Raw genomic sequence first — 23638 nt, forward strand, 5'->3', positions numbered from 1 at the left:
AGCTTGGACAATGGCAGTGAGGTCCTCAGGACGTAGGTTTGTTTAGAGTGTCCTTCTCATAGATGGATGGCCACACAGGGCTAACGGGTTCCATCTGCCCGGGAGGGACTGGGAATCGAACCCGTGGTCGCAGCGGTGAGAGTCCCGCATGCTAACCACTATCTCAAGGTTAAATACTTGAGATGTCCTTGGGATTAAGGAAGAGGAGAGAGGAGAAAATCACCTTTGTTAAAAATTTAAAGTATCTTAAGACTCTTAAACTGTTGGAGAAAAAAGTTAGAATATAGTTTTGAACACTTGCAACAGCTCCAGCAGACAAAATCCCATCTGTCTGTTGTACCAAGCAGGACTGGAAGTACTTCCTTGGACAGTTTTCAGAACACAAAGTTCTCATGTATAGACATTTCAAACTACATGTCTTGAGCTGAAGCACGCTTAGTTAAAACAACTTTCTGTGGAATAAACGATTTATGCGCATACTGAAAATTCATTTCTTCATCAGTGTTTTAATATTCATCTAATGCAAAAATGGTAATGGAAATGATGAACATTTAATTATAGATTATATAAACTAACCACTAGGTACCACTCCAGTGGTACCCACTTTGTGGGAATACAGTGCAAAGCTTCAGTCTTAAGTTTTAATATATGTAAGAAGGAGCAGTTAAATAAATAATCATTTTCCCTATTAAGTTTCTACTACTTATGAAATGGAAGTGATTAACTCACTCACAAAAATCTGTCCTAGCTGTTTCAGAGACATGCTGTCTGGAAAGTCAGTGCATTTAACTTCATTGTTTTTACATATCTGGAAAAAATGGCTGTCCTACTGACTTCCAGCAACCAGTGCTCGTCTTCAGGATGTTCAAAGTCCTCAGTTCTCCAAAGTCTTGCTAAAGTAGCTGGACAAATGACAAATCTCAACCATGTGATCCTTAAAGAACTGCCCTTTCATGATTTACTCAGAAATAGTACTTTCTATATTTGATTAATTCCCTTACTCTTTTTGATGTCAGCAATGTGAAAAAAGGAAACAAAATCTTTAAAAGATTTTGTGGGGTTTGTTTTGCCTGTTTATTTGCTTTTAAGTCTGAGTCTTAAACCTACAATATTTTTCAAGGCGAAAGAACCTCCATTGATCACTGGTAATATCCTTGATTATTACAGATAAAGCACTTACCAGACACCACCACAAAATTAAGATTTTGAGAAGCTTGCTACAGTGACAGACAGATGTGTTTGGCAGCCTGTGCAAAACAGATCTATCAATCTTAAATACGAGATGACTGTTCTCTGCTCTGTACAGGTCAAGATTATACTTGCACCTTTACAATGAAGTATTTTACAGATTAATGGCACATCAAGCAGGAAGGAGTATCAGCAGTAAGATCTCACACACAAATAAAATGTTTTGTTAACTTTTAAATTTGGTCCTTCTGTTTGAAAAAGCATAAAGACTGTGTTATCATTGCATTTATATTAATATTTAAGTATTAACTGCAGCTAAAACATTTGCTATATTCACAGCCAACATGCACAGACTTAATTTAGTATCTTATGAATATTTACATTTCTATCTAGATGTCAGAACAAATTTTGTGTTTTCTAAGTCTAAATGCTTTGAGTTCTTGAAGGTACTTTCACTTACCATTATTCCTCATTTACATCTAGGAATATCTGTTGTGTTGTAACTTTCTTAATGTAAAACAATTGGAATTTGTACTTCTCTGCTTTTACTGGGCTACAGTATTATCAAACACCAACTATTTTCTGAACTGTGACATCTATCTTTTCCATACCTTTCTCTAACAACTATCATTTCCTTTTTTTGATATAAATCGATCAAAATAATATTTCATCTTAAAAAATGCAATTTATAACTTTAATGTTATCAATGACTATGTAGAATATGATAATAGTTTAACTTAGTCTCGCAGGAAAAAAACCAAACACATACTATATTTGCTATAAAAACAGATGGACCATTACTGGCTCAGTTCCCAACTTAATGACTACATCTATTTTTAAATATTAAAGTTTAAATTTGATTATCCCATGTTCTTCAGACTTGGGGTTTTTTATGTTTCAGAGTTATTTCGGGGAACATTACTGCCTTCTCAACATTGAGTAAGAATGTGGCGCAGAAGGGTTTCCTAGGAGCAAGCCATGCCAACTGCTATAAGAAACAGTAATTGGAATACATTTCCACAACTAACTGTATGGGAAGCACAGCACTGCTGTCCTGCAGACAGGAGGGCACTGGGCCCTAGTGCTGTCCATACATTGTTTCTTCTGTTGACACAGTCAACACTATGCAAAAATGCTGATGAGTTCCCCAAAGTTATTCAGTTAATCTAATATATTCTTGAAAAATCCTATGCTGCTCTGCATAACTTAAAAACGGCTGCTGGCTGCCTTCAGTGCAGCTGACACTTGCTGAACAATGGCCCAGGGACCAGCACATGCACGTCCTGTCTTTTCTGTGAACAAGTGCTGGACCAAACTGCAGCTACAAGTACAGGAAAGCCACACTTCACCTACAAGTGGGAGCAAGTACTTCCTGTCAATAAGGTCTTTCATACCAGTATATCTGTTTAACTAGAAGAATACTATATGCCCCAAAAGGAAGTAATTAAGCATGCCCACAGCGCAGAGTATATCAGTATAGTTCAGATGAACATACTGAAGCTGGCAGACACAAATCTGCACAGACTCCCCAGATGTTCCTCCCACTCAAACAATAAATTGATTCAAACTAAGGCTGAAGATTGCTTGGTCTTCAAAAAGTGAAGCCATTAGTTGAACCTTAGCTGGGACTGGAACTTTTTTCGGCTGTGCCATGTTTCTGCAGCTTTTAGCTGTTTTAAGCTACCTAACTGTAAGCAAACCTCCACTGCAGGTGGAGCAAGCATTGTGCTCTCTCTGCCTTGAGCACATCACCTTTGGACTGTTGCTGGCAGGTTTTGAGCAAGATCAAACAGATCTGTTCACAAAAGGCTTTGCAGACAAACCACTACCTCTTGGTTCTCAGTTCTAAAATTTCTGTATTTAGAAGCTAAATTCATGGCTAGTGACATTATTTAAGAGACCTGCATGTGTAATTAAGATCATAAAAATCAAAAATCACCATCGTAATCTGGGGGTTTTTTGTTTTATTAGAATTACATTTAGAAGGGGGAAAAAACAACTTCAAAATGGACAGTACCTTTATAATAAGCAGAAAATATTTTGATTAATTCTGATTTAAGTATGAAATTCTACTGCTTATCCAAATTCAGCAGTGATGTCACCTAGCTATGTACTTACTGAGCACCTAGTGAAAGGGCACAATCTTCTAGCAAAACTAGTACAATAAGTAATGTGTTCACCTGATAGGAAAAAAATATTCAGTTATCCCACAACTTTACAAGTAACAAATATACTGCTATATTTGTAGCACATCACAACGCTGCTTGTCAAAACCTCAAGGAAAAATTGCACACAGCTACACAAGAATCCTCTCCCACAAGGACAGGTGCAGGGCTTTTGTAATTTTTTTTTTTTTTGTACAGGTCCTTTTCCCTGTTTTGCTCTCATAGTATTAGCTTAATACTTTCTTCATTTGCTATCTCCACCACTTTGGCTAAACTGACTCTGATATCCCTTAACTATTTGTTGTTCTGTTTCCTTGATATTAGCTGAGAACCATGGTCAAACGATTATGTGGATTTGTTGTTCTGGTTGTATATTAATGAACATAGTAAGAGATTTAAAATCTCTTGAATACAGTACATACCAGTGCCTTTGCTAACATACGGAGGTTTGAAGAATTTCACAATGCCATACAAATTCACTATAGTTCCATCTTTAAGTTGATTCAGGGGAGTATACACATATTTTGGAGCAATAGACTGGAATGGCATGAGAAAATGAGGAAACAGAAGAAAAATTATTCAAACATTCATACAGAATTTTGTCTTTTAACATCATTCATCTTCAGACATGTCTATTTCATATTAAAAAAAGTTACCTATTTCTTTATATTTATTCACTTTAGATTCAGAAAACACATAAGACATTTAATTTCTTTTTGTGATTGCATCTTCCTTACAATCAACCAACCAGTTAGTTCAAGTAAGTTTCAATATATGAACCAGGTGAATAAAAGTCATTATAATAAAGAACAGTAAAAGACAATTTTTTACTGATCCATTTTAACATGTCCATTGAAAAGGCTTTTTAAAGCATATACATAAACAATTTTGTATTTCTTATCGGCAGTGTCACTGCACAGAATCATTGTCTTGGGCTGGGAGAGGGTTTACCTCTCACAGCCACTGTGCATATCTTCCAATTAAAATAGCACAATTGTTGGAGAATTAAAGACATTAAGGACTAGTTTCTACTGTTTAAGGACTATTCTCCTCTGTCTTAAGGTTGTAATACATGCTGGTTAGACTCTTTTAAAGCATGTGAGTTCTGTCAAAATGATTGATAACTATGGTTTTCAATTACTATACTGAGGGAAAAAAAATGCAACTCTTAAAAAAAATTAACATGAAAACAAGCTGTATCATCATTAGTACTGAATCTTTAACATCATGATAAGGACCAAAAAAATTTCATAAACCAATTTCTATGCCTTTAATATACTATTTCCTGTGGAATTTTAATTTAGACACATAAAGGCTTGTTCCAAAAAGTAATCAAAACAAATTTTAAGATCAGTACCTGAAGTCTGATTTTAAATCAAAGGAAGATTCTTATTTCCTTTTTTAAAAGCACAAGCATACAGTCTTATTTAGAACAATAGTTACCTTTCTAGTTTGTATTTTCTAAACCAACATGCAGTCTGTTTGGAGATCGAGATGGGAACTATATTGCAAGTATGGAAAATGTACTACTTTTTCATATTTTATTTTGTGTTCCAGGTATATTATTTGCAAAATTAAAAGCAAAACAAGTGACTGAAGGGATAAGAGCATGGAAGTAAATTAAACGGGAACAAAAATGAATTCCACACATTCTTATTTACATACAGTTGGTCTCATGATTTAAAAACATCCCAAATATAAACTCACCACAAATGCAGTTTCTGAAGCAGTAGCTGTTCTTGGTTTAGTGTAAATCTGATTACAAAATTGAAGGCACTGCAAATATAACAACATTTGATAACTCTAAAGCAAATATAAGACTATAAGTAAATACAAAACAGCCCTATAGACAATTTTGGTATATGAATCACCTCTGAATCTAGTAAAATTTTATCCACAAAAGAAAAAAACATTTACTGCTGTTACAGCAGTAGACAAAAGCTACTTCAAAATAATATATACACTGTATGAGTTCAATATAAGTTAGGTCACATTAGCAGAATAGCATTTGCAAGTTGTAGGCCACAAATTTAAAACTGTACTTGCTTAACATAATATATAAACGTGTTTAGGTTTTATACATGTTAGTGCTTTGAGCAGATCTACTCTCAGTGACTTGTTACTCTCCTTTCGGGGAAAATAAAATAAAAAAAAAAAAGTCAAAGCAAATTCATCAGAATGGGATAAATTCTATTTAAAGACAGTTTCTAAGCTTTTCGAGCCATACTTATAAGCCAGATTTATGGTCAGTGTAAGGTCTTTTAAACAACTAATCCTGGTGACTTGACAAACCCACTCACTATGAAACACAGGGCTCAGCTACCATCCCGACGCTACATCACAACCTGTCTGCTGGACACAGGGTCCCATGTCTCAGCTGCACATTGCCCCCACAGTGCAGACTCCTGCTAGGGATGTGGTTTTGCTCTCCACCCTCAGCTGCATTCCTGAAGCAAATTTTACTTTCATTTTTTTTGTTTTAAATAGGTGAGGGAAAAGTCACAACTGAGAAAGTGAAGCACATAAAAAGTCTGATAATTGGTATTAATGTTAAGCATCCAACAAGTGTGTCAGTAAATTAAGTGCCACAAGCTCCATTCTGTGGCCAATGATGAGACAGACATCTCCTCAGCACTACCCAGGCATTCAGTGAGTGGTTCATACTCCTTGGGTTTAGACTGTATGTCCTGGGGTCTTGCTCAATCAAATGCCTCCTGTAGTTCCTAAAATTTAGGTACTTTTAGTCTAGACACACCTGTTCAGATTCAGGTCACAGTTTTGCTATCTATTATCTTCAAAGAAACATACTTTTTTTACCTATGTTTCATCCCTATCAACAGATAATTTCATGTAACAGTCTGCACTACCATTTTAAATCATTTAGTTTCTACAGAGGTGAATTCTGAAATAAAAATGCCTTTCTGAAATAAAAAAAAAATTCTTAAACTTAAAATTTAATTAGACAACAACTATACAGACAAAAATGAATATCAATAATGTGAGAATAGTACAAAAGAATGAATATTTTACTCAGGAAAAAAGGGTGAAATTCTCTTGTAAAAATTTAGAATTTATGAATTCATGTGTTTCAAAGGCAATGATTAATGATGTGAGTCAAAGCAGTACAAACCCACAGTCCTGAGAAAACTAAAAATTACAGACCCGAAACCACTCTTGCACCCTCTACCTTGTCTGCATTACTGAAATGTGTTATGCCCAACAGTGATTTAAGCAGCTCTAGGGAATCTATCTAAAGCCAAATAAAGTAAAATTTCTGCACTCAACAAGTAGTTGTGGGAAATAATTTGGTTAGTGTTATTATAAAACTGCATGCACACACGCATGCGCGCACACGCACACAAATGTTTCTTGACTGTTTCCTGATGAACAAGGTAAAATGATCTGTAGCACTTTAGTTTCTAATAGATTTTATGTTTTTTCTACTATAAAGCAAAATGTTAATGTTAGTATTTTGGGGGAGGGGGAATAAATAATTGGGTACCCACGTACGTAAATGGCTGATCCATCTTCTTCAGACACCTCCAGGTGACAACCATGTCTACCATCCTCTCCCGCTGTAGGTGATTTTATCACCTTAAATCCTGCAACTATGAAGGTGTCCTATGGGGACAAGATAATATACAGAAAATTACATAGACTGTATCACATGTTCTATTTTAAATGTATGTGATGTGAAATTTCACCCTAAAGTCTCAAGACATTGAAGAAACAAAAATACCAAACAAATTGTAAAAACTAATTTGGTTCTTCTACCCATGGAATTTATACTTCCAACCAATGCCAGCAAGCTTTTTTTTCTTTTCAAATTCTGCTAAAATTTTTGCACTCTTGATGCTACTGTGACTGAGTGCTATTTCTAACAAGGCCTAGAGGGGAAGATTCACACTGAATAAAGCAAAAGACTCATTTCTCTTTGAATACACTGAAGACTGACTCCTTTCTGTTTAAGCTTAGCTAAGGTAGAAAAGAAATCACGCATTGAATCAGCAGTGACAAAACCCTCTTTTCTTGGAGCTTCTTTCTCATTGAGTTACAGCTGCACTTTGAAAAAACTATCCTTGTAAATATTTTCTGTTTTGTTTGGACCAACATCTTCCAATTTCTTCTTTAAGGGTCAAATAGGTGAGTCAATCAATAGGTAGGTTTCTGGTAGCAAAAGAGACATTATAAACTTCTCTGGTATAACTTCTGAGATTCTGGCACATCAAGCAATTATAACTGCACTTTCACTTTAGTATAAAGTTCACTTCAGTATAAAGTTCCTCAGACACCACAAAGTGAACAAGAAAAGGAGGATTTAAAAGGTACATGATTTAAAAGTCCCAGCAGCAACTCACATTTTTAGCAGCAGCTTCACCAAACAAAAAAGAAAAAGCAGGAGAGGATAGAAAATACATAAAATACATTTAGGAAATCAGATGTGATTAAAAAAAATATCTGATACAATGGAAAATTCCTTTACAGGCAGCTTCCTTGCTATGAGAACTGTACAGCAGGTCTGTACCAGTGTGATCCGTTCTGATAAACATATTAGACTTGGACTCTATTTCTATTCAAGCTTCTACCAAAAGCACTTCCATAAACTTTTACTGAATTACTTTTGTTCATGTGTTTATTTGATTACAACAAATAAAAGTGCTTTTTGATTAAAGTTGACAGTTTTAGCCAAATACTGTCCTATGACGGTTCTTTTTTTGCTATTTCAGCAATCTGACAATGCTACTGTAAATGATTTAAGATCCAAAACCTTAATGTTTCATGCAAGAAAAAGAAAGGCTGCTAGATCAAGTGACAGTGATATATTTAGTTATTAAAACATAGGGGAAAAAATTTCTGCAGAAAATGTAAGTTTAATCAGACAGTTTAATACACAATGAAACTACTTAGGGCATGGTGATTTTTAGGTAGTGTCATAAATGGGAATACGATGTATATTTTGTCTAAAAAGTACTAGGAAGTCTCCTAGAAGTAAGCTACACTCAGAGCTAAGTTAAAATGTGTCAAAACAATTCCATAACTCAGTATGCCTTGAACCTCTGAAGACACCACCCTACTAACATATACGAAAGTTTTTTCATTCTTTCCAGACACAAACCCACACAAACGCAAGCTTCAGGAAACTCTTTTGTACATGTCTTTCCCTTCACTGTTGCTGATGCTACCCAGTATGTTCCTTCAACAGTAAAATCAACCTTCAGCTAAAAAGCTATGCCTTGCTATTATTCCCACTTCAGCATTTTGTTAGATTGCAGGCTGCACAAGATTCTGGGACTTGGTTGCTGAGTCAGGAGTGAAGCTCTGTACAGTTGACTTGACTTGTCTTGTTCCTCTGTCTCAGAAGGAACTTCAGATTTACATAGATTCAGCCTGTAAACAGGTTGATAATAAATGGAAACTTTTTTGTAAATTAATCACTACTGATTACTTTCATGTAATACATATGCCATATGTATCATGACATAAAAAAAACCCAAAACCTTTCAAAGGACTGTGCAATTTCCATGAGGAAAAAAAGACAGTACAAACCTCAAAATCTAGTTATACTAGGAGAAAGAACAGGTATATTCTCAGATTTGTTACAAATTCACAGTCAATTTCAACAGGTTGTGACTTACAGTTTCTAAACATGCAAAAAAATTTCATAATATTGCATAGTGCTTTGAAATTTAATGCTGTATTAGTTTACAATATCGATTAGTTTCCATTTAACCTTTAGCTAAGAAGTTCTCATAATTGGCTTGGGAATCAAAGGTATTTAAATAAATTGGCGGATTTTCAGTGGAAGAGTATTACATTACATATATAGGTAAACTATCAGATTCAACCAACATCTTCAAACAGCAAAAAGAAATCCTATTTCCCTCATTCAAAAAGCGTGAAATACAGGAAGGACAATATTTTCCTTGATGGTTATTCTGTTACAGAATGAGAAGACTCTCCGGAGACAACATGGTTATTCACATTCTTGGAAATAGCCTGCTCCTCCCGCTAGGCTACTTAGCTAAAGTTGTTACAGTATGCCAAGAATAATATGGAAATTACAAAACACTAAAATTTGAAATTGCAAGCAAACAACAGAAAGTACCGGACTTCTCTAAAGTAACTCTTTAACAGCTAAAAATCAGTAGTGTCTTAAAATTAAATCTAGTCCATAATTGCTGAACTGCAACTCTGTTAGTTTCAGAAATCATTGTTTCCTCATGTTCAGGTTCTTCCAAATTTAAAAGATCATTTGAGACATGTGGAAAGCACCATGAAGGTTCAGTTCACTGTGGAAGAACAAACTCTGGTTTTAGTGCACTCTGGCCATCTAAGGGGTGTTGCCTGTGGGTTGTGGTTTCCTACTCAGGTCTTTAGCACTCATCTTTTTATCTTCTAACTGCTGCTTAGTGCCTTGTTCAAGATTTGTATTTTTAATCGAGACAAAACTGATTTGTTCTTTGAATGCTAAAAGATTATACAGCTTGTATATTTAGCAAATTAGTTCAGGAACCTCCCTTCCTGGCTTCACTGTCAAAATTCCGTGGAACTGAGAAATCTGTATAAAGACTGCAATTTGTCCAGAGAAGTTGTGGATGCCCCATCACTGGAAGTGTTCAAAATTAGGTTGGATGGGGCTTTGAAGCAATCCAGTGTAGTGAAAGATGTCCCTGCCCATGGCAGGGGGGGTTGCAACTGGGTGATCTTTAAAGGTGCCTTCCAGCCCAAACTACTCTATGATTTAGTGTGAATGCATATCACAAATGAAAAAGCACTAACATGAGCTCATAATGTATTGTATACTAATTTTAATTTGATATCTGGCTAATATTGAAATGCCAGTAAACTGAAAGGCAATCTAATAAAAAATATTAAGTTGAGGTAATCGTTTTTATCTTGCTTTCCTTCTTTAGTTGCAGCACCGTGTCTCACAAACTCACAAACTGACTTGTCAAAGTCCTTTATCCTGGAGCCAATCAAACCAAGCTTTTATCCCTGACAAAGCACAACATCAGCACCCAGTCAATGAAGAAAACTGTATGCATAGTTTTGAATTTATTTCTTTCTTCTAAAAAAAAAGGCTTCAGTGTAATTGTCTTTTAAATCAATTAAATTCTAAAATCTACATTATCAAATGGTAAAACATTCAAAATATGAATATAAATGGATGACTTCCCTATTATCTGTATTCATGATCCTTTACTTGTTAGGTAAACAGCACTGACAAAAAGACTTGCTTTATTTCAATATTACTGTTAGAAAGAATTTTCATAAGCAAATTTTTTTTTTAGTTCATATTTATAGATTTGAAGGGACTGAACAGACTATTTCTAATTTTAGTGACAGGCAGACAATGACAAGATGTCAACATACAGCTGTGAAAAACAATTCCTAAAACAATAATACGGTTTTTTTTGGTTATTGTTACCCCATGGCGTATAACTTTTGCACAATCCTCTGCCATTTTTCCATATATTAAAATATTGATGCTGTTGATCCGGGAACACAAGTCATCCAAACCTAGAGTAAAAAAAGCAGAAGTGATTCCAATCACCATACCTTCTCCAAAACAAAATAGCAATGGGAAGTGATTTATATATATATATAATATATATATAATGGCCAGTCTTCGCGAACGAAGATCTGGGGAAAGGTCTTTTACCTTTCCAGCCTGCGCAATGGATTTTTTAGGTGAGACACAGCCTGTGCTGAACTGAGCCCACCCTTTAATCCTAAGGTTCATCTGCCGGGGCCAAGCAAGCTTGGACAATGGCAGTGAGGTCCTCAGGATGTAGGTTTGTTTAGAGTGACCTTCTCATAGATGGATGGCCTCACAGGGCTAACGGGTTCCATCTGCCCGGGAGACCGAGGAATCGAACCCGGGTTGCAGCAGTGAGAGTCCTGCATGCTAACCACTAGGCCACCAGGGTACAAAACAAGTTAATCTACAGTCTAACACTTTTTCATTTCAATTAATCTACAAATAGAAAATCTTTTCAAACAGTTATAAAACTGCTTTTATGTGATAACTATAGGTATATTGCTCAGAATAGTCTTCATATGAGGACCATTTAAAATGTGCACATGTTGTACACTAGTGTACATTACATAGAAATGATAAAGCAACTGATGATTCTCTAACCACTGAAAGGAATAAGTTGAGTATGAAAAGGCAGGAAACACAAAGTTCCTTAAATCCAACAGACACCTGAGAAATGACACTCTCCACCTTCCTGGCTGGAGGGGGCATGAACTTTAGACTTAAAAGGAACATATTATTTTTAGTATCATTTATTACGATGAACAACTTAGATCTTTCAAGGCGCTAGTATATCTACTGATATTCAAATACTGGAGTAATCAGGTGAAATTCAATTTTTTTAACTGCTTATATTAAAACAGAATGAAACACAACTATTTTGCTGCTAATCAACATTACTGACCTATATTAAATATTCACTTACATAGTACATGCTATGTATATTGTGTGCTAACTATTATGTGTGCAATTTTCTTAGTCCTTCTTTATGATAAGCAGTTTGAAAATACACAACTGAAGCTGCATATATAGGTAATACATTTCCAGGACAGTGTTTTAAAAGATTATGCAACAAGAAGTCTACTAAAATATAAAGACTGCATTGTTTCCATTAATTTACTTGGCTAAGTTTAAGATAAGTTTTTTTTGTAGGAAATAAACACTTTCAGATAACATTTTAAATATAACATTTTACTGAACAGAAGAGCAGGTGCTATTGATGTAATACCATAAATTTAAAACGTATACTTAAATGTAGTACCTTGAAGAACAATCTTGAAAAAGTCTGTCCCATCTCCGAGTTTTGTTAATGGGTAGGAAAGGACAACTATTCCCTAAAAAGCAAAAATAAAATAAAATATTGTGAACTAAGACTAAATCAAATCAAGATAAAATATGCAGCAGTGAGTTTTTACTGTAGAGGCGTTTCAGAGTAAAATTTTTTATACAACATGCTAACTGAGGAGGAAATCAAATCAAATTCAACAACATTTTACTATCAGTTTTATAAAGAAATACTAAGACTCCACAAAACCTCAACACTATTTTGCAGATGCTGATTTTTAAAATAATTTGACACTTAAGGCTCCTTACAAAACTCATCAGTCTTCTCTGTGAAAAGTAGGAGCTAACCTGTTAAAAACAGAAAGGTTTGTCACTTGGTTTCAAAATTACAACTTTGTTTAAAATTTCAACTAATATATGTAATTGTTCTTGCTGAGATTCTCTTGAACTGTACTCGGGTAAATAAAAGACTACAGATTTTTTTTTTCATCTAATAATGTCTTTGCAATGAAACAGTCACCTCAGGAACACTTGATGTTTATATATTCTTTTTTTCTTACTAGGAAATTTCAATCCATACCAGCATGCTATTTACAAGCAGAATACATTGATGAGATAGCGAGTGCTTTCTGACTATTTTTGCTTTTTATTTTTACTTTTACATCCCAGCATTTTCCAAAGAGTTTTCAAATTCTGGACCACATTCTTTGCTATAACAGTCTGGCCCCAACACTTTCCTTTGTATCCCAAACACCTATGCTTTAGTTATCTTCCTCAGCAGACATACTACTTACCTACTGCTTTCTCCACATGCCCAAAACACTTGGGCTCCAAAATTCAACAAAAACTACCTTTGCAAAACTTGCTCAAATTGACTCTTCCCCCACAAATCCTGGACTGTTTATTGAGTTCATAAGCAAACTTCTTCCAAAACCCTCCACATTCCATAAGCTACTAGACTCTCAAACTGACTGTGCAATTCCTCTAGTGACTCTCTCCTTCCTTGTCAGGCCTCGCCCCTCAGTCGGCTCCCATAGCTGATTTGGCAGCTGATTTTCAGCTTTGTCACAGCAAAATCCAGAGGATGATGAACTAATGAGAGAAGGCATCACGTCTAGTTAACAGACATGATGTCTGAGGATGTGTGAACATTGCTTGTGCTGTTGTTCCACAAATTTAAAATCTGCATTTCTCAGAGGGATGTCAGGAAGAAAAAAAGTTTCAGAAGAATGACAAGACTGAGGCACACAAGTCAGACAGAAGCATCTCAAATGTTTTTTGTTGCTTTTTTCCCAGAACACCCTTCATAAAAATCCCCATCTGCCCTTCCTCCTTTGTCAAAGCAGGATCTGATCCCTATTTTGGCAGTCTAGAGTGAGCGTGCTGTGCCACCACTAAGACAACCTAACATCAGTGTATTCTAAGGCTTACTTCAAGCTCAGACTGCAGAACTGGATTTTCCTACATATTTAATGCTGCATTAGCACCAGTTTTATCAGCTCTCCAGCTGCACTGTTTTTATGCCAAGCTGTTTTAGTCACCTACTAATCCATGTCAGCAGCAGCATATTCTCTTAACATAAGGCAGAAGCCTGAGAAAGACATTCTACACACTCTTCCTTTCAGCAATCAGCTATAGCACTGCATATATGCTTTAAATCATAGTCAGCTAATAACTGCTCTGCTTTCCTAATGGAAACATTTATTTTGGCAGAAACATTTTCTAATTTATAATCTATTTTTGTCTCCTTCACCATTTCCTTCTGAATAAGAATCCATGTTCTTCCATGTCAGGGCTGCTTGCAGACATAGCTCTTCAAAGCAGGAAACCCTATATATCCTCCAGGTGAACAGGGACAGGAAACTACACCCTGAGGAATAAAACCCCTGTTTGCTAGCAGCATTGGTTATTGATGTTTCCATTCATTCCTTTACAAGACCTAAGGGAGGCTGGATCATTCTGAATCAAATCACCTCCTATCACACTCAACTGCTGCCTGCTTCCAAAAGGGGTAGTTTTGTTCCTTTGCTATACCTAAGTGCAGTACTCCTGGCACCTCTTCAACATCACAATGATCCAGTGCAGAGAGTGAGAGCAGCAAACTATCCTCTCTCACTCCTTTGATACGGATAGTCTTCCTCAGTTTATTTCTCATGAATGGACTCAAACATAAGGTCAGATAAGCACTAGAGCTGGAAGTGGGAATATAGAGCTGGGGAAATAAAAATTTTTTTTGGATACAGAAAAACATTAAACCATTTCAGCTTATATTTTTAAAATGTTTGTGCCATTTTTTAAGGATTCAAGACACCCAAGGTTTTCTACAGTTATCTTGCTTTAATTTCTTTTCCCTTGTTTTTTGGTAACAGACTGAAAGCAAGCCTCAATTAATGCTATTTCCTGACACTGAAGCATCAGGGATGACTAAAAAGAGCCACAGAAAAAAAAAAAGTTAAACAGGATAAAAAAGAACACCCTAAAGAATTGACATTGCATTTTACAGAGAATACGTGTTTTAGGTAAGAAAAAAATATTTCTGCTTTTCACTAGTATAGCAGCATTGTACTTCCAATCTGAAATATATTTGCGGTTATTGCAAAATGTAAGTGAACACCTGGTAGTGATAAAAAACCCAATTGTATCTTGATGGTGGTAGTTGCTACAAATTCTTCTTCTCATAAAACTGTATTGCTCCATACAAAGGGAGAACTGCTTTAGAAATTATTACTCCGAAATCTGATATTTAACAGGATGGAGGTGCTTATTAATATTTTTAAAAAAAAAAGTACAACTTGACCTCCCACAACCCGTCCATTTTCAGCACAGCATTCAGCATATTATTGTGGTTTTAAATGGGTCCACAGTTTACAAACTATGACAAGAAAACCTCTTATAAAATTTCAGTCTGATAATGTAACAGAAAGGGGCAGGACTGTGAAACAATGAAGGCATTAGCAACAGGAAATGAAGTTCAACAAGGTCATAATTCTCCACTGCTTTAAGATATGCAACAGATGCACACAAAGACACAGAGATGCAGAATCTCTCCAGCTGAGCTGGAATGTGGAGGTGTCTTGTAAATATAACAGGAGCTATTTCAAAGTAGGACAAAATTTTTTTACTAGTCAGTTACCTGAATATATTTGTTGGTATGATCACAGCCTTCTTGCAAGTGTTTCAAATCCTCCTTTTGCAAATGGCTTGGTAGTGGAGTCTCAGATTGTTCTTTCACGATCTTCAGCAACTGAACAGGCATAGCTGCTTTATCTAAATAAAAAATTTTAAAGAGTCCTGAAGATACTCATCTTGTTCAAATCAAAAATTACTAGAGGTTGCAGTTTACTCAGAAGGGGAATATTTATCTATTTCACAACAGGAAAGTTTAATTGTGTAAGACTAAGAATTTTCATAGGGATTAGTCTTGTCTCAGTACCACAAATGCCAAGAAGAAAGAAAGTAACACTTCCTTGGCAATTGACAGTCATCCAAATTACTTGATTTTTCAAGCATTCCAAAACACCATAAGTGGCAAGAAAATATTGCTTTACATATAAATGAAAAGGGCAATGTAAACAATGTTAATATTTTATGTACAGAAATGCAGATAAAAAACAAGAAGAGACTTCTCCTTCCTCAGCATAAGGTCATGGATAAAAAGTCTCTATATTCAATTGCTTCCCTATAAGAAAATTTGACTGCATGAAAATAAAATGTCTATCAACTTATAATGAAAAAAATAAAAACTTATGCACAGATTTTAAAATTTTCATCAATTTTCCAGGAATGAAAAAATAACAAAGAATATAAGATGGGCATCTACAGTTGCTAAACACGGAACACACTGGTAAAAAGCTAAAAAACGTGCGACTGTGTCAACTACTGCTTATTCACTGTGCTGAAAGTCAATGAAGTAAATTTTTGGTGATAGTGTTATAATGCTGAGAATGGGGGATAGGAAGAATAGTCTATTACAGTGAAGTTACACATATGAGAAACAGAAAGAAGTGATCTAGCAATAAGTAGCTTACTGCTATATTTTCTCGTTATATGGTCATCTCATTCTTCTTGGGCTATCTTTGCTTTTTTGCTGTATAATTTTTATTTCAAGTGCGTATCTACATAAAAGCCACAGCATTATCAATCGTCTGTTTTAAGTACATTTTAATAAACTAAGAAAAAATGCTATCTGTTTTCTAAAACTCAGTTGGCAGTATTATAGCCACAGTCCTAATTTCAGACAGAGTTTTAGCAATGATGGTTTTATATGACAGTGAAGAACAGAAAAAAAAAAGTATTTCCTGTACTTTCAAATGGACATAAAACCTGGGTATTCTACTCAATAAAAGCTAAAACTACATTTCAAATTCAGTTCAAAAGTGCTTTTTCAGTGCTAGGCAGACTGAATTCTTCCAAAATATTCAGTTATAATGAAACAGAATTGGGAAACCACTGTAAAATGGAAAGATCACAAGTTAGAAACATGAGTCCATTCATATAGCTGCTGATGGCAACATTATAGATATTCTTTAAAAAAATACCTTATTCTTCAGAAAAAACAAAAATCCACCTCTCATTCCAGTATCTAAAGATATGAGACTTCAGTATTTACTCATGACTATTTCTCTAGTTGTGAATGAGCTTCCTTTCTCCTTCTCCATTTTTCAGGAAAATCCCCTTCTAACAGATATTAGCACAAAGTCACAGTCACTAAACGAGCATTCCATGAAATAAAATATTTGGCTCAAGGATCTCTTAGTCAAAATGACTATACATAGGATGACTGGCTTTTGTTTTTTCCTAGCTTCCAATTTACATGAGGAGGAAGGAGTGGCAGAGATGAATGGACCACAACCCCCATTCTCTGTCCCCTGTGTTTCTCAGGGGAAGGAGGTAGAGTAGTTGGGAGTGGAGCTAAGCCCAGAAGATGGGAGAGGTGGGGGAAAGGTAGTTCTAGATTTTTTTTTCTTATTTCTCATTATCCTATTCTGATTTGATCAGGTTAGCAAAGGCATATAGTGCTTTCGGAAAACTCCATAAAAGAATAGGGCGAAATAAACACTTGAAGAAAAGTACCAAGATCAGTGTTTACAGAGCCATAGTGCTGTCTACTCTTTTATATGGTTCCGAATCATGGGTCATCTACCACCACCACCTGGGACTCTTAGAATGCTTCCATCAACGCTGTCTCCGTACAATCCTTAACATCCACTGGTCAGATTATGTGACCAATACATCTGTTCTAGAACAAGCAGCAGTCACAAGTATTGAGGTCATGTTGCTGAGAACACAGTTGCGTTGGGCAGGACACGTCTCCAGGATGAGGGACCACCGCCTCCCTCCTAAGATCGTGCTCTATGGTGAACTTGCCACCGGCTGCCGCAAGAGAGGAGCCCAGAAGAAAAGACACAAGGACTCCCTGAAACAACATCTCAGCCTTGGCCATACTGACCAACATAACTGGTCTACTCTGGCCTCAAATCGGGAGGCCTGGAGACACACCGTCTATAACGCTGCTGTTTCCTTTGAGAAAGCAAGCAGGATCACCCTTGAGGAGAAAAGACAACGCAGAAAGAATCGTGCCTTGCAGAACATATCACCTAGAGTCTTTCTGCTGTGCCTTTTGCAATTGGACATGTCTATCTCGTACTGGCCTTATTAGCCACCAGCGTGTTTGTAACAAATGTGGTTAGAGCCTTTCCCAAATCTTCATTCGCGAAGCCTAGCCACGATCCTGACTTGATCAACAATAAGTTAAACTAGTTTGTTTGAGTCTCTTTTGCCCATAGTTGTAATTGGTGAGCGATCTCCCTGTCTCATTCCACAAAATTTAATTGTATTTTCTCTCCCCTGTCCTCCTGAGGCTTTAGTGGGCACCAGGTTTCCAGCCAGTGTCAACCTAGGACAGCACAAAGCTGGGAGGTACAACACCAGACAGGTTTCAATTTGTACTTGAGCTGAAGGAGAGGTCACAGCCTGCTACAGAGGGGCAGATGCTATTCTGTCTCTGTTGATTACTTTAACTAGTGAGGTATTAGGAGTTACAATTTCTGTGGAATGTTGCTGAGGCTAAAAATGATGCCTTTATCTGTATGTTTTCAAACACGAACCAGAAGAGCATTGTCATTAGCTTACTAGGATTCCAACCCTCTAGTGAAAAGAGCAACTAGAAGATTTACACAGCTTTTCAGTTCAAAGTATCTACTTCACACTTTATTCCAGCAGGCTGAGAAGCTGATCTATTCTACCTAGAAAGAATCAACTTCAAAGTTAATCAGCAATATTGATCTTCATCCAGCAACAGTGTAATGAGCTAGGGAGATTTCCAACATAACAGATTAACACTCTTTTTTTTCCTATTTCTCTCTGTTACAGTGCTTGAGCAATTAAATAGACTTTTCTGTTTGTTTTTTTTTTCTTCCCCATAAAGACATCTAACAACACAGAGAATTTTGTTATAATTCAAACATTACTGTTAAAACAAAGCAAAGAAAGCAACTAAGGTTTAGTAACTCATCTCTCTTATGACTACCCTCAATTCTGTAGCTCCTATCCCTTCATTTAAAAACAGCCTTTGCCACTTATTTCAATGGGACAAATATTCCACATGTGCCTTCAGAATTACAAAGGAGAATTTCTAAAAGGAAGCCATATGTAGGATGATGCAGTGGGACCTGCCCGTATTATTTACTTACTGTACACTACTACAATTTATTTATGTAACTAATATTCAGGTACAAAACAAGTGGGTTTTTTTCCCAGATATTAAACTTTTGTAGATATAAAACTAAGGCCACGTGTTTTAACTGCTAATTGTTGAGGCTCCCAGATTCTTGTTTTCTGGAATTAAAAAACTAAGACATGAGTGTAGCTCTAAGAGCCATAGAAGTAAATTTTCAAAAATCAACTAATAGGTACTGGCTTCCCAAATATGCATGAAGATATTGTTAGTGCTGTTCTTGGTGTTCACTACTCTCCTGAAGAGCAAAACATGAAAATAAGTCTGTCAAGTATCTTTCTTGTTCCCAAAAGACTGACTTTAACACTGACAGGAATCATTCCAACCTGAGTCTGCTGCACAAAAGCTTGTAAGTGGTGTAAACAGAGCTATTCATAAGGATGGGTAGTTAAAAAAACCAAACAATACCAACAGAGACTGCAAGAAGGGTAGACAGCATCATGGACACTCCTGGAAGAGGAAGGACACACAGCACATGCACACAGTGAAGGAGGAAGGCTGTGAACTACAAATATCTTTTGCCTTCCAGTAGTTAAAGTGACAAAAATATAGAGAGGGAGCAACCAAATAGCTTAATGATTTTAACAAACAAAGAATTGTATGAAAAGATGCACACTGTATGAGAAACCAGAAAGGATATACAGGCTGCATACTGTATATAGGATGTAACCCACCAGTCAACACCCCCAATGCAAATGTGATATATCTCACTTGCTTAAGTGAAATATAACACTGAGGATGGCTATGGGTTTAACTCTCATGCGCTGCTCTGCCTGTCCCTGACATTCTACCTACAAATTTTCTAGACCTTAAATTTCAGACAGTGGAACAATCTACCTCAATACAATAACTGTCTGTATTACCTACAGAATAGTAGCATGTATTTCAAAAGCATAAAACTCAAACCACAGTACATCAGAAAACAATTGCTAAGTAGAAATGGCTTTGAACAAGAAGCAGTCATTTTATTTTATTTTTTTTCTGGAATAGGACATTATTCCACCAAAATGTGGCAGTCAAAGAATCCCTCTTTCTCTAGGTCCAGGAACAAGAGAAAAATTCCTATATTTCTGAAGAACTTGACTCCATCCTTCTCACTTGCAGCTCGAGAGTACACACACCCACAGACTTAAATTAGGCATCTAGGTATTGGTTTGGGTTGCATGCACAGAAACTTGAAAAGCTTTCAGGTTCACAATCTTTTCATCAGTTCCCACAGAAAGAAAGAAAAAAAAAAATCAGCATTTCCTTTTAGGTCCAGCACAGCCCAGATACATGCTCTGAGAGCCTGGTAACTTCACTGCTTAAAACTCAAGCATAAACCCAAAGATCTATGCACTTATAGAACAGACAGTGGCTTTTAAAGACTGCAATTTTTGAGCCTTGCACTGCAAAACAGAATGGTAGGAAGAACCTCACCATTTAAGTCTTTATGTGTAAGCCTTCTTTTTCCTCTAGGCTTTTTTAACTTTCGCTTTAATTAAAAAAAATCTCAAATTATGTTTGGAAAAACATCAGAATCTAAACTCTCAAAATTTATTATACCAGCCTTCAGTGCACAATAATAAACCAAAAGCCACAGTTACAAGTGAAGTTAACACCACACAGCCACAAACACTACAGAACTGTTGACATCAACACCAAGGCAACATGACTGAAAGACAGGAACAAAAGAAAACTAAGCTACATGGAAAAAGCTAATATGTTCTTATCATCAAGACAATTCATCGCTGTTTCGCCCCTTCCTCCATGATTCTCTATGTAACATGAAATAGTCAAATTTTGTATGGCAATTAACATAGTAAAGCAGTACAAAGTTTCTAAAACAATTCAGTACAAAAAGCTGTAGGTAGCAAGTTCAGTGTACAAAGACATTGTCACAAAAGGACAGGGTTAAACTAAAGGTACCAACATGCCTTATAATTGTTTAAAGCACACAGAACATTCTAGCAGTGAAAAACACTTTATTAGCCATGACAGATGGATCAAGCTGACCTCCTGTTAGAACCAGGAATCGTTCCACGTACATTCTGAATATAGAAGCTGCAGAATTTTTTTGAGCAAGGAGAATCACTACGATTCAGTGAAGATTAACTGAACTAACAGATTATAACAAATTGGAAGAAAAGTCATTTCACTAGTAATGGAATGATGTCCCATCATAGATTTCATATATTTGAAGACATATGTCTTCCAAGTCCAGTTCTTTAAAACACTGTAATTCTGCTATTTTCTTCAGTAAAAATTCATCAAGACACACTTAAAAGAAGAAAAAAAATACAAACAAAAAATGAGCCCCTATTAGCATTCTAAATTATAAATAAGATGCAAGATAAGCTTTACCACTTTTACTTCATACTGCAAAAAATCAAAATATAAATATTATAGACAACAAAATTCCACTGTAAAAAACTGCAAGCACTTAATGCTGCAAAAAACAAAACTGAAAAATAAGCATATTAATATTCTCTACCTTGACTCCAGAATTAACCTAATTGAGGAGGAAGTCAAAGTTAGTCCTGTTCTTCTCTTATGGTGTATCATCATAATACATCAATCTATATCCACAGAATAGCAAGCAATTAACACCTCTCTGCCTGGATTACTCAGATCCATTTAGCATTTAAGGCTTTGTTCGAGACAACGATATACACTATTGAGTCCTGACTCTAGTTCTCACTACAAGAAAAAGACTATTCCTCTGTAGTCTCCTCTAGAACACTACTTTTATTCAAAAACTAATGAGAAATTAGCTTTGGAGCGCAAAAGCAAAGAAAACACAAGAAGTGAGAGGTAAATTTAAAAGTTTACTCCCTTCTCTACAAACAAGAAATACTTCAGTCATACACAAAAATGACATCAAGAGGATTAATGCCTTTTTGGGAAAAGGACACTGTAGTAGTCAAAGGCATGAGGAGATTCCTCATCCATCAAAGCAAATGCTACTTGTAGAGGACACATAAACTCATTGTCCAAATCAAAGAATAAACTACATGATTGTGTGGACTTCTGGAGGAAACCTCACCACAGTTTTGTGAAGAATGAAGGAACAGCCACGAGCATCAGCATCTCATTGATGTGGTCAGCCACAATGGTCGGTATCTGAAGCCCCTATAAATACAAATACAAGTCAGTGCAATATCCAGACTAACTGTACAAAAGTTAAAACAATTACAACATAGGTAATGTGTCATTTTAAAAGCACACGTGTGGACACAGTCATACACTCTTACTATAGATTATGCAAAATTTTCTCAAAAAAATGAATATTTACACCTTGAACAGAGTTGACAACACAGAACTACCTTAAACTCAACCTGCAGTCACAAGAGAAATCTTTTGTCAGACAGCAGTCTTAGTGAAATCAAGAGGGCCCTAAATGAACAAAATGTGCAGTCTGAATTTCTGTAAGAATTTCATCTTGTAACTTATGATTTCCTTGAGAATTATCATGAGAAGAAAATAAGAACTGTCAGCTAACTAAAACAGGAGAAACCAAGTTAGTAGCATATCTGAGCTTCAGCTTGCTCTTGCTGCAGATCTCCAGGCACTTATTCTGGAAATAAGTCCTAGCCTATTCTTACTATTCATAACACAGCTGGCACTTACTTTCACTAAAGTACAACTAGAATTCTCAAAAAAAACCCCCAAAATACAAATCACCAAAACAAACAAATAAACCAAAAAAAAACCCACAACCCCCAAACCAAAGCAAACAGACCAGAAAAAATCAAACCAAAATTGTCTTTAGTTCAGATTAAAATTTACTAATCTGACATTATGCAAAAGAGGCCACAATCAAACGTTACCTGAGGAAAGTGGGTTCTTACACAGCCATTATCTCAACAGTGTTTCAAGCTCTAGAAAGCAGCAACCCACTTGAAAACAGAGAGACCTCGGGCAGACTGGACTACACTGCGGATCCTCTCGGGATGTGAACTAACTGCTTCAGAGAGTCAAACGGCCAGCTGCAAGAAACCGAGATCTTTAAAACCAAGACCTCAGACGTATTAACAACAGAAACTCCTTTTCAGTGCACTCGGTGCCAGAGAAGAAACTTCCAGTACGCAGCGATCCGTCCCTCCAGCCCCCCGAGTGCCCGGCCCGGCCCACGGCGCCACTTCCGCCCGCCCGCCCGCACGCAGCCCGCAAACCGCGCGTGCCCGGGCGGCGCGCGCACGCGCGCAGGCGGCATCTGTCTCCCGCCCCCTCCGCCGCCCACGCACGCGCACCAGGGACCGTGACAGGAATAGGGACGGGGCAGGAACGGGAACGGTGCGGGAACGGAGTCAGGAACAGGGACAGGGAGAGCGACAGGAAGGGGGACAGGGACAGGAGCGGGACAGGGACAGGAGCGGGAAAGGCGGGGGAATAAAGCGTCGGGGCCAGCCGGCTGTCGCTGAGCCCCTGGCGGGGAGCACGGGCGGTCCCGGCGGTGCAGAGCCGCTGGCAGGACCCGTGCCGGCCCCGCGGGCGGCTCCTCTCGGCTTTTCCGCTGCTCTCCTCGAGCTGCCGACGAGCTGGTGAAGGCCCCGGAAGCCTCCGTGGAATGGAGTGCTCAGTGCCGTCAGGGACCGGACCCATATGCAGTGTGCCGCGGACCAGGGGATGCCGAGGCCGGGTTCGGGCGCAATTAAGAGCTGCCACCTGCAGAAAGTTAAAAAATAGGGGAAAAAAACACCCTGCTGCTTGCTGGTGTCTGTTGTTTAAAGGATGGGAGGCATC

General features: G+C 37.0%; 1 protein-coding gene across 1 annotated transcript; it reads right to left on the bottom strand.

Moving 5' to 3' along the window:
* Window positions 1-753: 753 nt before the first annotated feature.
* On the bottom strand, window positions 754-23029 carry LOC113965744 (protection of telomeres protein 1-like). Its single transcript, XM_027679592.1, has 10 exons — window positions 22723-23029; window positions 21939-22024; window positions 18310-18422; window positions 15311-15444; window positions 12155-12227; window positions 10783-10874; window positions 6864-6974; window positions 5061-5129; window positions 3776-3890; window positions 754-893 (listed from the first exon to the last, which is right to left on the bottom strand). Exons 4-10 carry the CDS (start codon window positions 15431-15433, stop codon window positions 754-756), a joined length of 723 nt encoding a protein of 240 aa, XP_027535393.1. The 5' UTR covers window positions 15434-15444; window positions 18310-18422; window positions 21939-22024; window positions 22723-23029.
* Between the last annotated feature and the right edge of the window lie 609 nt (window positions 23030-23638).

This window comes from Neopelma chrysocephalum, unplaced genomic scaffold, assembly GCF_003984885.1.
Source record: "Neopelma chrysocephalum unplaced genomic scaffold, ASM398488v2 Primary Assembly neopelma1_45, whole genome shotgun sequence".
NCBI classification, from domain to species: domain Eukaryota; kingdom Metazoa; phylum Chordata; class Aves; order Passeriformes; family Pipridae; genus Neopelma; species Neopelma chrysocephalum.